The 15759-nt window shown below is 36.0% G+C and overlaps 2 protein-coding genes across 2 annotated transcripts; both read right to left on the reverse strand.

Annotated features, from left to right (window-relative positions):
• Positions 1-2048: 2048 nt before the first annotated feature.
• On the reverse strand, positions 2049-4838 carry LOC115721710 (pentatricopeptide repeat-containing protein At5g19020, mitochondrial). The gene has a single exon (XM_030650779.2). The coding sequence runs from the start codon at positions 4611-4613 to the stop codon at positions 2415-2417; it is 2199 nt and encodes a 732-aa protein (XP_030506639.2). The 5' UTR covers positions 4614-4838; the 3' UTR covers positions 2049-2414.
• Positions 4839-5458: 620 nt separating this feature from the next.
• On the reverse strand, positions 5459-8885 carry LOC115723478 (uncharacterized protein At5g19025). The gene is made up of 2 exons (XM_030652969.2): positions 7985-8885; positions 5459-5950 (listed from the first exon to the last, which is right to left on the reverse strand). The coding sequence occupies exons 1-2, from the start codon at positions 8629-8631 to the stop codon at positions 5908-5910; spliced, it is 690 nt and encodes a 229-aa protein (XP_030508829.2). The 5' UTR covers positions 8632-8885; the 3' UTR covers positions 5459-5907.
• Positions 8886-15759: the final 6874 nt, after the last annotated feature.

The following is a 15759-nucleotide window of genomic DNA, read 5'->3' on the forward strand; positions in this document are numbered from 1 at the left end:
GATGGTTGCAAATCTCTCATTTGAAATTAAAAAAAATATCAGGTTAGAGGACAAATAAAGATGGTGAATGGAAAGGGTATAATGGGGATCGAAACTGAAAACGAAGGTATAAACGAGAGAATTTAAAACAAAAGGTAAAAATGAGAGAAGCTAACTTAAAAAGGGTATATGATCTAATTTCCTCGCAAAAATAGGCTCTAGTGGCCAACCATGAAGTGGGCCCAACACTAGTTAGATTTTTGTCATTTTTTTTAACCATTTATCTATTTTTCACAAATACCACTTTTTGCACTTTCAATCCTATAAATGCCAAAATTATTTATTTAATAATTAAAATAATTATCAAATAAAATTGTCATTTATATTATTTATTAATTAGACTCCATAAAGTCTCTTAATTAATAAATAAACCCTAAAATTCTATTTTTTCACAATCAAGCCATAACTTAGTCAAAATTCATAAACTGGACATAGTTTAATTTTAGAATTATAATTGATTAACTAAAATCAATTAACTGAGTCTTACAAGCAGTTTGTCTCAACTAGTATGGGGACTATGGGCCTATATAACCGAGCTTCCAATAAGCAGATCTAAAATTTACCAAGTAAATTCTCTAACTTATTAATTCCTCCTTGCACCACTATAGATTTGGAATTGCACTCTCAATTATATAGAACGCTCTATATGTTCCACGATATAGATATGCTATGAGATTATCCATTTGTTATTATCCCAATAATCAATGATCCTCTATAGATGATTTACATTGAATAGGGATTAATTTACCGTTACACCCTTCAATGTATTTTATCCTTAAAACACTGAGCTACCTATAAATGATATTCGAGTGAACTAATATAATCACTGAAATGAGCACTCAACCATTAATCTCTGTTTAGCCAAGCTCGAAGGAAATCATCATTTGACTTCTATATCCGGATAGAAGCTATAGATTTCGTATCTATGATTAGCGCTCCCACTCAATTGAACTACCATGTCCTTAACCTATATGTCACAAGAAGAACCATTTGGTCGACTTTAACGAATAGATTTAAGAACACAAATAATGCAACTGAACTAGAACCTAACCAGGATCAACTAGGTGATATTGAATTAAATAGATATTATGGTAAGTTTATCATATCTAGTTCAAGTTCAATATCGGTCTCTTCCAATGCATACTTCATGCATCCAACCCAAGCTTACTTTAACCAATGCCCTGAAAAGGACATAACACTTATCCAAGGTGCAAGTAAAGTACATTGTAGATTATCCTATCAGTTAAACTCTGTGTACTGATAAATCATAGGAATACATTTAATCACATAATCTTGATTACTTTTCACTGTGCTGACGACACAATAAACAAGAATATCAATGTAATAAGAATTTGGATGAATTTATAAATCAAATAAACATATAAATGATCACATGAACCAAATGACATACTAAATAAGTAATGAAAATAAATCTGTTTATTTATTGATAATTAAATAGAAAAGATTACATTGAAATATAATTTTATTTAGGGCACAAAGCCCAAAATCCTAACTTACATTATTAGCATTAAATTATATTTAATACCACAAGATTACAAGTTTGTATTAATTATACATACAAGTAATTATATATGTAATTAGTTCCAAAACTTTTAGTTTGTTTAAGCACCACAAAATATACCAATTTTAGCAAAAACAAAAGCTTGTAGTCGCTGATGTGGGAACTAATGCGTTTGGTTGGAAGGAATGAAAATATAGGAATGCGAATAAGAATAAAAATAAGAATGGAATAAAATTTAAAATGCATTAAAAAATTGATAAAAAAAATTATTAAATTTTTCATACATTGAAATGATTTTTCTTTCTATTTCAAAATAGAATAGTCATTCTACTAAAATGGTGAAAAGATCATTCCATTGAAATGACATATCAACGCTTTAATATGCAACCAAATAAAAGAATGAAATTTTCTTTCCATTCCATTCCATTTCATTACCTCCAATGAGAGGTCACTAAGTAATTGACTATAAATCATGATTAATCAAAACTGCAAAGATAAATCACGATTCATCCATTATCATCTAGCGTAATACTTTCTTAATACAAGACATTCTTGCAATTTCTCCTAAAACTACCATACAAATATTTCAAGAGAATAAATCACTTTGATTAAATACAACTACAGAATCCAATTATAAGAAGTATCAAGTAAGATTCAAAGTTGTAAGTCAACAACAGTGATCCAAATAAATATAAGGTGATCAACGGAAACTGAGAAATGGTTGCTATGGAATCAAAGCAAACTAACTTCTAATGCAACCCACAGCACTTGACAGCTTATTTTATCTCCTTGGAGTGGTTCTTGATGGACTCCTTATTCTGCAATTTCAAATTGAACTCCACAGCCTTCTTCCTTATGCCCCTTCATCCTGGTTTACTGCGATTGTACGATCAGGGGCCGCAACATTTTTCGACGTAGAAGGTAATAATTTAAGGGAGCTACACCCAGGAGAATTCATCATTCCTAGAACCTGCATGCTTCTTCTTACTGAAAAGGCTTCCTCATATCTCCCTGCATCTGCATATAAGTTAGCCAAGAGAACTCTACTTGCTCCATGAAATGGTTCCAACCTGGCTATACTATCTGCAGCCCTTTCCCCTATTTCGATATTCCCATGAGTTCGGCACGCTGCTAATAATGTTCCCCATAATACGAAATCTGCCTTCATTGGCATGCTCTTTATCAAATCTTCAGCTGCTTCTAATCTACCAACCCTCCCTAAAAGATCCACCATACAGCCATAGTGCTTGATATCAGGTTCTATATTGTAAACATTCTTCATGCTCTTGAAATGTCTCTCTCCAGCCTCCACCAACCCAGAATGGCAACAAGCACTCAAGACGCCAATGAACGTGATTGAATTGAGTTTGATATGACGCCCCTGCAAGTTGGAAAATATTTCAAGAGATAACTCTGCTTGTCCATGAACAGCGAGTCCACATATAATTGCGTTCCACAGTGAGACAGTAGAAACTTTGTCACGGAATTGATGAAACATATCTAAAGCAGTATTTATGCTCCCACACTTAGCATACATGTCAACTATTGCTGTCATTAAGATATCATTAAGAGGGATGGAGTTACTATGTATGTATTCATGGGCCAATCTTCCTTCTCCCAGTGCGCCTAAACTAGCTATTGCAGACAAAACACTCACCATTGTAATTTCATTTGCTTCAATCCCACTATCTTTCATTCCATGGAAGAGTTCTAGAGCCTCATCAGGCTGCTCATTCTGAGTATAACCAGAAATCATGGCGCTCCATGAGAAAACATCCTTTTCAGGCATCTCATCAAATAATCCCCTTGCCTGGTAAATCATTCCATTTCTTATGTACCCTGCTATGAGTGCACTCCAAGATGGGAGATGATTCTTGAGACCAATTTCAAACTGCAAACGTGCAAGGCTTACTCTGCCACAAGCCGAATAAAAGTTGATAATAGTTGCCTGTATAAAGTCATAACAATCGAAACCTTCTTTCACAATCATACCATGGAGCTGCAGGCCTTCAGCAAATGCTGTAAATTGCCCACAAGCTGAAACTAAGTCTACAACCATAACATCATTGGCCCGCAATCCAGTACTCAGCATTGCAACAAAGGCTGTTAGAGCTTCAGTTAATATTTCTAATTGCAAGTAGCTATCAATCATTGTACCCCACGAAACCACATCTTTTGTAGGAACTGTCTCAAAAAATTGTTTAGCTACATCAACAAGACCTGCTTTTGTATACCCATTTAGCATTGCATTCCATGAAACTATGTCATGTTCAGGCATTTCTTCGAATAAAATCCTTGCCTCCCCAACACTCGAACAAGCACCATAAAAGTTCAACAAATTCGTGGAAACAAAATCAAATTTCAGCAACTGCAGCTTGATGAGCAATGCATGGAGCATTCGACAATCCCAAATCCCACCGATATGCGAGCATGCAGAGAGTATATTCACCATTGTCAAGTCACTTGGGAAAATACCAGAGGATTTCATGTCCTTAAAAGCTTCAATTACTTCAGTCCAACATTCAAATCGAGCAAGACCCATAATCATGGTTGTGTAAGAGATACAATCTTTCTCAGGCATAATCTCAAACAGTTGGCGGGCATTGTCCAAATGGCCAGATTTAACATACCCAGAAATCATAATATTACAAGAGACAGTATCCAAGCTAGAACAAGAATCAAACAAGGAGCGAGCATGGCCAATTAATCCACATTTAGCATACATACTTATCAAACTGTTGGTAATAAAATTATTAAATCCGAGCCCAGATTTCAAAACACGACAATGGATTTGTTGGCCGAGAAAATCGTTGGATATGGAGGAACAAGACCTGAGAGCGGAGAGCAATGCGAGTTCGTAATGGTTGGTTTGATAATTCTGGAACTGCATGCCCAAACGAAAGAACATACGGAGATAGTTCAGCCGGTTTTGGGGAAGACCAATAGAAGGAGCACCGGTAGCTGGGGTTCCGGTAGAGAGCCATCTAAGGAAGGAGATGTAGGTACTGTACGGAAATACAGGAAAGGAGTTAGGCCGGCAAGAAAAGAGCATGAGAGTGAGTGAGATGAGAAAGAGACTATGGCACTGCCACGGCCATGGTGAACAGTTTAGAGCTCATTTTGGAGGGAACAAAGAGTAACCATAAGTTAGTTGACAGTTTTTTCAAGCTTTAAAAGAAACAAATATTTAATTAGTTTAGATTTTTAAAGCTAACTTTTTTTTTTTAGTTTAGCTTAAAGGTATTTTTATTTTATAATCAATTAATAATTTAATAGTTTAAGGGTTCGTTTAGAATGCCGTATTATGTCGTATTGTATTGTATTATATTGAATTGGATTATATATCATATTTTTATATAATACTATGTTAAACTTTAATTTATACTAAAATATTATATATTTAGGTGTCCATAAAAGTTAAAACCACGTATAGTTTCACATAAAAATATTGCATAAAATACAATTCAATATAATACAATACAACACAATACGACCTAATACGGCGTTCCAAACGAGTCCTAAAAAATTTAAGTTCCAACCTATAACTTCTCTTTTTTTCATCCTTCCCTCATCACTAAAGTTAGACTAAACTAACTTTAGTGGCTTTTTTTAAAGCTAACAATATACTTTACTATGTTTTAAAATAAAAAATTGATACACTGCGCAAAAATATATATATATATATATATATAAATATATATATCTCACTACTTAAGAATTAAATGATGTGCTCCTAGCAAATGATGTTGAATTATTATCAATAATTAGTGATTAAAAGACAAACCTAAAAAAAACTCATAAGGCATAAAACTACAATATTGATTATCCATTAAGTTGCATTTTAGTGGTCCAAAAGGTCATTCATCTTCACTTTCATAAAGAAGAGATAAACAAATATTTTGTCAACCATGGAGGGCAAAGTTCATTAATAGCAATCCTAATGCACATTGATTTGATTGTTTTACATACAAATGTCAAATATTCTTCTTCCCTTATATAACCAAATTTAGAGTCCAATCAATGAAAATTACGAACCCCCACCTTAAACTAAAATATAATATAATAGTGTTCATCTTCCAAGTTTATTTCCAATGAATTGGGTATTATATATATCATCTTTTACAAAGGTTAATCAAGCATTTTGAGATGAGATGAGATGAGATAATGCTTGTCAACGCCAAACCCCACTTCTTTTTGCCACGTTAAACGTGCCCTTAGGGGGAATATATGTGCCAAAGAATTGTTTTTCAATAGAAATGAAGCCTCAGTAGAAACAAGTAAAGAACATCGAGTTAAAAGGGGAAAATATCATATAAAAAGTAAGGCCATTGTTGTATCCCAAACAATCAGTTATGATCGCCTCCTTTGGGTGCCACACTAGCAAGAGCCCTGCAACAACAACAATATACTCCAATATTACTTTCATTATGTATAAAAAAATGGAAAGTCTTTCCTAAACAAGTAGTGCCATTAGTCAAAACTTAAGAATAGTCCCTGATAATTTTACATTCAATATTTCCAGCATATTATCTCTGCCACTTTTAAATGCTAAATGGTACTGTCCGAATTTGTAACACGAAACAAATGGTGGAACCAACTTTCATGCCAAAATATATCCCTTGTGGATAGGTTAAAAATAGGATTCCGGTCAAGAATCAAGAGCCATGATCTCCATCAGTATGACTTATCTTATCAATTTTGCCTAATTAAAATAATTATTAAACAAAATTAAATCATTTAAAAGTTATGTTTGAGATTAGTTTCATATGAATATTCATGGGTAACAAGAACTTGCACCAGCGATCAGATAACATCGAAAATTTCTTCCTAGAGTAAAGCTATATGACTTGGGAACTAATTCCACCGACCCCCTAGAGAAACTAAAGACTAATATACTTGTACTTTTTTTATTACATTAATAAACCAAAATAATATAGCAAATCAATGCCAGCGGATTATCAGCCCATCACAGTTCACTGGGAAAAGGTTATCAACTCTTATGACAAGGTAATGCATCATAAAGTTATCAAAAGATCTGAGATGACAATACTTTTAACCTATTTTAGCTAGTGATCACCATAAATTACTGGGTTGACAAAACTTCAGAGCTAAATATAATCTGAGAGCTCAATCTATGAAAGGAAGAAAAAATAAAAGCACACAACTTCTATGGTCTATGCTCTATAGCATATCTTTTCTTTAGAGTTTATCAAACAAACATGTGCCACCTAAACACCACTTTCCTTTCTTTAAAAGTTTTTTTGAGAAGAAAAAAATGGACAATGGAAAGAGTTAGATCAAAAGACTAAATTTATAGTGCGCTACCTTTAATGTGTCTTACCACCAAGAACCAACGTCTACATTAAATTGCTGTACAATCCAAGATGAAAAAACAAAGTTCAATAAACACCAGCTTAAGGTCAGCCATTAACTCTACCAGTATCAAGTATTGTGCAGCCTATAAAGATAAACTCCCATTGTAATTCTAGCCAAGAAGTACAGAGCATTGAAGCTATATTTTGGGCGGTTGATGTTTTGGGATAGGGCAATTTTACAAATTTAAACTAAAGCAAACTCACTAGTTACCTCACAAACACACTAAACCAAACTGAAGAGAGTGAGTGGAATTTCTGGGATATAAGAAAACCAATAGGCATTAGTTTCATCTCCTAGTCACCTCACAAACACACTTAAGGAATTTTACTTCTAAAAGAAACTAGCCTCTATAAAGGACATTCCTTTCATCTCCTAGTATTATACACACATCAAGCAAACTATGCAAATAATTCTATAATCAAAACCCAGCCTTTAACCTTTTACAACAAGAACTTCTTCCACATACAATCATACTATTCTACACCCATCAAGAAACTTAGCAAAGATTCCACAAAAGTGCCAGCTTCAGACTGGAAACTGTTAACATAACCAACATAGGAAAATAGCCAGAAAATGAATTCCATAATTACTATCACACAAATCAATGGTTATGTGGAACTGTATAGAATGTTCAAATTCCCACGACATCTCTTGGGACAATTATCAAACCAATCAACATGTCAAAACTGTTAAAATAACAAACCGAAACTCATCCACAGATATGTAGCGTAATTATTAATTCTATGCTATCCTATCATAGAGAACACACTTGTTAAAAGCTCTTGATAAAATCTTCAAATACCCCTAAACTAATATAGAAAAATTTATAGAAATGAAGTGATTTTTTAGAGTACTACCGAATTGAACAATAAGAAGTATGGAATAAATGATTTTGAAGGCTCTAGCTTGAAAAAGACGATCCAGATCAATACGAATTGAAAATGCATTTGATTAAATTAACACAGAAACTGCATTCAAAATTACCAATTGCACAAATGAAATGCAAGAAACGGTTACAGTGGAATCAAGAAAACCAAACTCACTCACTTCTTATGCCGCCGACCACGTTTGGGTCCCCATCCCTCGAGCTTAGCGACGGGGCAGCCGCACCGGGTACGAAACAGCAAGATAGCGCGGCCATTGGGAGGGGCCATCTTCCTAAGCTCGGACCTGAGGCACTCATAATCAGGGTTAGCTTCGCTCCCGCCCTTCCAGGGCAACCTATCGATCTCCTTAGAACCATTCTTGATAGCGTCTTCCTTCTGTAATTTCAAATCAAACTCCATAGCATTCTTCAAACCCTGGCATCCAGGCTTATCGCACTTACGCGATCGGGAGCCGCAGCAGAACTCGACGAATAAGACAGCAAGGAGGAAGAAGACGACGAAGCCGATAATGTAAGGGAGTTGTTGGTGGTGGAGATGGATATGGAAGGTGGAGGTGGAGAGAAGGAGAGAGAGCGAATTGAAGATGTAGGAGAAGTACGAGGTAACGAGAAATGTGCCGGAGAAGAGGACGAGGATGAGGATGAGGAGGTCAAGGGTGGCCGAAGGTGAGTGCTTGCAGAGGAGAGAGTTAGGGTTAGGGTTTGAAGATTTGGGAGCCTTGGAACTCGGTGACGATGATGATGACGTGGCGGAGGACGACGCTGGCATGGTGGTGGCGGTTGTGGTTGTGAATACCATATGGCGCATGTTAGAGAAACGAAACGGTCTTTCTTACCTCTCTCTCTCTCACACACTTTTTAGTTTTTATTTTTGGAAAGCTTTTTTATTTATTTTTTATTTTATTGTTGGAAAGTCAAAATTCTAGGTTACGTTCATATACGTTTGGGATAAAAGGACCAAACTGCAATTATTTATTTATTTTGAGAAAGCTTGGGAAGGAGGGAGAGGGAGGCAAGGTGCGCAAGTTAGCCCGGTGTCCTTGTGGCGGTCACATGCACGCGCCTCCGGCTGAGTGTTCTTTTTATCTATATATTTATTTATTTTAAATGGAAAAAATCTTTTAAAGAAATCTTGTAATTTTTTTTTTAACAAGAAAGAAATCTTGTAAGTTGTAACTTGTGTTAAGTATTTTAATTTAAGATTTCCTTTCCACAAAATACCTCTACTTATTCTTTAATACAACTACAACCTATGTTATTATTGTTATTTTTAGAAATAATAATAATGAAACTCAAAGCGATACTAAGTCGGAATTGGTAACAAATTTGGAGCTTTCAAATGAATTTGATTTGAATCGATATGGAATTTTATCTTGGGCAAGCTGAGGTGAAGGACTTTCAATCATCAGCGAAGGAAGCTTAGACTAATTCAAAGTTAATTGGGTAAGGACACCCTCTACTAAGCTTAAGTTTACTCAACCAATCAAACAAGGTGATCAGGTTATTGCTAAAATTGACATCGATGAGGTAGAAGTCGAGGCCTCTAATTGGAAAAACTCGATCATTTATGTTGTTCTCAAAGCTAACCCTATGTTTTGTGTATTTGCTTCATCAAAAGGATTTGGGAAAATTTGGGTGTTGAACGGAAGTAACAATGCACTCTGGTTTCACCCTAGTTAGCTTTAGAGATGAAGCTACTAGGGACTTGGTTTTGGAAACTAAAGTTATCCATTTTGACAAAAAACCAGTGGTGACCAGACCCTGGACTTCTGACCTCAATTCTCTCAAGCTTGTTAAAACGGTACCTATTTGGATTCGCCGAAATGGCTTAAGGCTTCAATACTGAGGTAGAAATATTCTCAGTGCCCTTGTGAGCACTATGGGTAATCCGATTATAATTGACAAAGTTACAAGTGAACGAATGATGATAAAAGACAAAGGCCTAGTTTCTTCAATGAGAGGGGACAACTGGTGGGTCAGCCAATCGAATATGAATGGCTTCCTACTTCTTGTGTTGCATATAGTCTTCTGGGGCATAATATCAATTCTTGTGCAAAAGACAATGGCCTAGTTTGGATGAAGAAAATAAAGACAGACCAAGGAAAGGGAAAATTGATGTTAGTAAACTGGATAAAGAGGATGTAAAGCCCATTTAGTCTAAACAAGTTAATAGTTCGATAGAGCATAATAAGGAAAAGAGGAGGATAATGATACAGAAGTGGAAAAGATGTCTGGGAATCGTAGTTCATAGAATGGTGGCCAATGGATTACTCCCCGAAGAAATGGTCTCAAGAATTTGCCAATTCAGAAAAACAATGTGGGTAATTCTGGAGTTGGTTTGAATGCTTTAATAAGTAATATTTTTGAGGTTTTGCAGAGCCTTTGGATGAGATTCATAATAAATCTACTTCTCTCCCAAATGGAGTGGTGTAATATCTTGAGTTAGAAAGTGAGATGCATTAAAAAAGTTAATAAACAAAGATTCATTCAGGATGTTTGTCGTTTGAATAGGATAGGCTTTGCTGCTTTGTTGAATCAAAGGTTCGGGGTGATAAAATAAAGAGTATGATGTGTAGTAATTTTTCTAAATGGGAGTTTCATACTAGTGTGTCCATTGAGGGGTGCATTTTTTTATTTTGGCAAAAGAAGTTTGTCCATGTAGAAGTGATTTTGAAGATGATCAATTGATTCATTGCAAGGTCAAAGTCATTGGCCTTAATTTTGAGTTTCCAATTACAACAATTTATGGGAAAAATTTCATAGCTGGAAGGAAAATTCTTTGGGATAATTTGTCTAGTTTTAGTTTGGTGCAACTTCCTTGGGTCATTTTGGGTGATTTTAACGTGATATTTTGTTGAAAAATCTTTAACCATGATCTTATAAACTATTCATGTATGGAAAATCTAAAATAATAAAGAAAAACATAAAGGGATGTGGAAATCCTTACATTGTGTGCATTGAAATATTATGACTGCTTCCATTCAGATCTCTAACCCTTGGTTTCTGTCTGTAGTAGAGGATAATCAAGATCTGAACTTGGATCTTCTCCTCCTTCGATTGTGTTCATCACAACCTTCCACAAAGGACTAAGTATCAACTTGAATAGTGCAGGCTGATACTCAAAATAACTTTACAAAATTTAGAGATTAAGAAATACTTAGTGAATTTTGAATTTACAAAGAAAGTGTTACACAAGTTCACCTCTGTATGCATCAATCTAAGAACCTAAGATGTGTTTAAACCAAGAACTAGAACACTAGACACAAAACAGAAGTAAAGAGCAATGCTCTGTTAATTGTATTATATTCAATATGGTGTCTATTACATTAGTCTTTAATGATGAATTACAGTCCCTTTTTATAGAACAATGAATTACAAACAAAGGACAGTAACTAACTAATTTGTCAGCAACTAACTAACAAAGACTAACCAATTAGAGCATGACACCTAGGCTAACTAGCTACCTATAATAACTACCATGACATTAGATAGGCAAACCAGAAAATGACAATTCTCCACCTTGACTACTAATGTCGATAAAAGCAGGTAGTCATTCTAAAGGTGAGATAGACAGCATGTTCAAGCAATGCTTGAACTTATCACATGGAAGAGCTTTAGTAAGCATGTCTGCTGGATTGTCAGCAGATGGAACTTTGAGAAGCTTCACCTTCCCTTCATTGATAGTATCTCTAATGAAATGAAGTCTCACATCAATGTGCTTTGTCCTCTCATGGAAGACTTGATTTCTGCTTAGGTGAAGGGCACTTTGACTATCACAGAATATAGGAATTGATCTTTGATCACTGCCAAGCTCCATAGTGATTCCCTTTAGCCAAAGAGCCTCCTTTACTGCTTCAGTGCAAGCAATATACTCAGCCTCTGTTGTTGACAATGCAACAACAGATTGGAGATTTGCCTTCCAGCTTATAGTACAGCCTCTCATTTGAAAAATGTATCCAGTTTGAGATCTTCTCGAATCAATATCTCCAGCATAGTCTGAGTCGAAAAATCCCATTACATCAGAGTTATTGTTGTTGTTGTTCTGTCCATAAATCAGGCCAACATCAATAGTTCCCTTTAGGTATTTGACAATCCATTTCACAGCTTTCCAGTGCTCTATCCCTGGTTCTTTCATGAACCTGCTGACTATGCTAACTCCATAGCATAGATCAGGTCTAGTACAGACCATAAGGTACATGAGACTCCCTACAAGACTAGTGTAAGGCACAGATTCCATGTAACTTTTGTCTTCATCAGATGAGGGATTTTGAGAACAAGACAGTCTAAATTGTTGGCTTATGGGAGTAGACACAGATTTTACATCAGCAAATCCAAATCGATTTAGGATTTTGTTGATGTAACCTTTCTGAGATAGTTTCAGTTGCCTCTGATTTCTATCTCTGAAAATCTCTATTCCAAGTATCTTCTTAGCTGACCCTAAGTCCTTCATATCAAACTCACTACTCAAAGCTTGTTTTACCTTGATGATTTTTCCCATCTGTTTACTTGCAATCAACATATCATCAACATAGAGAAGTAATTATACGAGATTTCTTGAGTTCTTCACATACACACAGCTGTCATATGAACTTCTTTTGAACCCAATCTTGATGACAAAGTCATCAAATCTTCTATACCACTGCCTTGGAGATTGCTTGAGACCATAAAGAGATCTTTTCAGCAGACACACATGATCTTCCTTTCCTTCTTCTTCATACCCTTCAGGCTGCTTCATGTAGATCTCTTCATCTAGATCTCCATGCAAGAAAGCAGTCTTAACATCTAACTGTTCAAGCTCAAGATCTTCACTTGCTACTAGGCTTAGCAAAATTCTGATGGAGGTATGCTTGACAACAGGAGAGAAGATCTCATGATAATCTATTCCTTCTCTTTGTGAGTATCCCTGAGCCACCAGCCTAGCCTTATATCTTGCCTCCTCAACCCCTGGAATCCCTTCCTTGTACCTGTAAACCCACTTGCAACCAATAATCTTCTGTCCAATTGGCTTGGGTACAACAATCCAGGTTTTGTTTCTTTTAAGAGCAATCATTTCTCCTCCCATTGCTCCACACCATTTAACTTTATCAGATGATTTCATGGCTTCTTTGTAGGATCTTGGCTCATCCTCAAGCATCTCAGCCACATGAAGAGCATAGTTCACAACATCTGCATATCCATATCTTGCAGGTGCTCTCACAGCTCTTCTCTCTCTGTCTCTGACTAACTGATAGTCAAAACTATCATCATCTGATTCATCTTCATCTCTCACACCAGCTCTGTGTTCTGTTTGAGCTTCTTCACTTTCTTCCCTTAAATTTGAGTCTGTAGGGTCACTTCTTTTGTCAAACTCCACCTCCATCTGTGTACTCTCATTAGTTTCAGTGTGTTCATCATCTTTGTGAGTTTTAAGTGTATCTTTGTAAACCTTCTCTTCATCAAACACCACATCTCTGCTAATGAAGTTCTTTTGATGATCACCAGGTTCAATACTCCACATCTTGTACCCTTTAACACCTTCAGGATAGCCAATGAATATACACTTTCTAGCCCTAGGCTCAAGCTTGTCTTGCCTCACATGAGCATAGGCTATGCACCCAAAAACTCTAAGATGATCATACTTTGCATTTCTCCCTGTTCTGGCTTCTATTGGTGTTTTGAAACCAATAGCTGAAGATGGACTTCTGTTGATAAGGTAACAAGCAGTAGTCACAGCTTCAGCCCAGAATTTCTTAGGTAAACCAGAATGAATCAACATGCATCTCACCCTTTCCATAATGGTCCTATTCATCCTTTCTGCTAGGCCATTTTGTTGGGGTGTTCTTGGCACTGTCTTGTGCCTGGAAATGCCAACTTGTTTGCAGTGTTGATTGAATATTTCCACACAGAATTCAAGGCCATTATCAGTTCTAAGCTTCTTGATTCTCTTGCCAGTTTGATTCTCGATCAAGGTTTTCCATTCTAAAAATACCTTAAATGAGTCATTCTTATTTTTCAAAATATGAATCCAAACAAATTTGGTAAAATCATCAATAAAGCTTAGAAAGTACCTGGCTCCACCTCTGGATTCAGTTCTTGAAGATCCCCATAGGTCTGAATGGATGTAGTCCAAGATAGCTTTTGATACATGAAGGCCCTTTCCAAATTTGACTCTTGTAGATTTGCCTAGAACACACTGCTCACAGAACTCGATTTCTTGGATTTGATCCTTTCCAAAAACTCCTTTCTTCTTGAGCACTTGCATTCCTCCATTACCAATGTGAGCAAGTCTCCTATGCCAAATTAATGTTGGATCTTTGGATGATTTAATTGTTGCATTCACCTCTGAGTTATCTGTGTGACCCTGCAGCAAGTAAATTCCATTCTCTTTGACTCCCTTCATGACTATCATAGAACCCTTGACAATTTTCATGACCCCATTCTCTATCTTAACTGAACATCCTTCTTGATCAAGCATAGTTACTGAGATAAGATTTCTCTTGATCTCAGGAACATGTCTGACCTGTCTCAACTCAGCAACTCCACCATCATTCAATTTCAATCTGATAGTTCCAATTCCTGTGATGTTGCAAGATCTGTTGTCACCAAGTCTGACTGAACCTCCTTTAATTTCATTGTATTCATTGAATTGGGATTGGTCAGGGTAAATATGAAAGGAACACCCTGAGTCAATTACCCAATTTGATGAAGAACAATCTTTGGAGACAACTAGAACCCCTGCACTATCATAGCCTTCTTCATCTGATGCTATGTCAACACTGCCAGAGTTGTTATTGTTGAATTTCTTCCACAGTGGACAATCTTTCTTGAGATGTGATGTTGAGTTACAAATAAAGCATTTTCTTTTATTCTTTGAAGAAGAATACTTGCCCTTGTTTTGATTACTTCCATCTTTATTCTCTTTCTTTGGAAATTTCCCTCGAACCAACAGTCCTTCCCCTGAACCATTCTCTTGAAGTTCAGATTTCCTCTTCATTTCCTTTGACATCAAGGCATTTTGTACTTCTTCCAATGTAAGAGAATCTTTCCCATACATCATTGTATCCACAAAATGCTCATAGTTTTCACTAGGAAGTGAATTCAGGACTATGATAGCTTGGTCCTCATCTTCAATCTTGATGTCGATGTTCTCAAGATCAAGAATGATCTTATTGAAATCATCTAAATGATCTTCAATACTTTTCCCTGATGCCATCTTGAAAGAATACAGTTTCTGCTTCAAGAACAATCGATTAGCCAAAGATTTGGTCATGTACAAGCTTTCCAGTTTCAACCAAAGTCCAGCTGCAGTTGTCTCCTTCGAAACTTCTCTGAGAACCTTGTCCCCAAGGCTCAAAATAATGGCACTGTGAGCCTTTTCAAGTATGTCAGATCGTTCTTTATCAGACCCGCTTGCAGATAACTCTTTCTCCCCTGAAATTGCACCTTGTAATCCTTGCTGCACTAGCAATGCCCTCATCTTTACTCGCCATAATCCAAAATCGTTCTTCCCTGTAAATTTCTCAAGATCGAACTTTGTGCTTCCCATTTCTTCTCGTGTAGTTCACCAGGTTCTTGTTAATCAATCCAAGATCCAACTTCGAACTCCCGTGCTCTGATACCAGTTGTTACACAAGTTCACCTCTGTCTGCATCAATCTAAGAACCTAAGATGTGTTTAAACCAAGAACTAGAACACTAGACACAAAACAGAAGTAAAGAGCAATGCTCTGTTATTGTATTATATTCAATATGGTGTCTATTACATTAGTCTTTAATGATGAATTACAGTCCCCTTTTATAGAACAATAAATTACAAACAAAGGACAGTAACTAACTAATCTGTCAGCAACTAACTAACAAAGACTAACCAATTAGAGCATGACACCTAGGCTGACTAGCTACCTATAATAACTACCATGACATTAGATAGGCAAACCAGAAAATGACAGAAAGAAGAG

This window comes from Cannabis sativa, chromosome 9, assembly GCF_029168945.1.
Source record: "Cannabis sativa cultivar Pink pepper isolate KNU-18-1 chromosome 9, ASM2916894v1, whole genome shotgun sequence".
Classification (NCBI taxonomy): Eukaryota; Viridiplantae; Streptophyta; class Magnoliopsida; order Rosales; family Cannabaceae; genus Cannabis; species Cannabis sativa.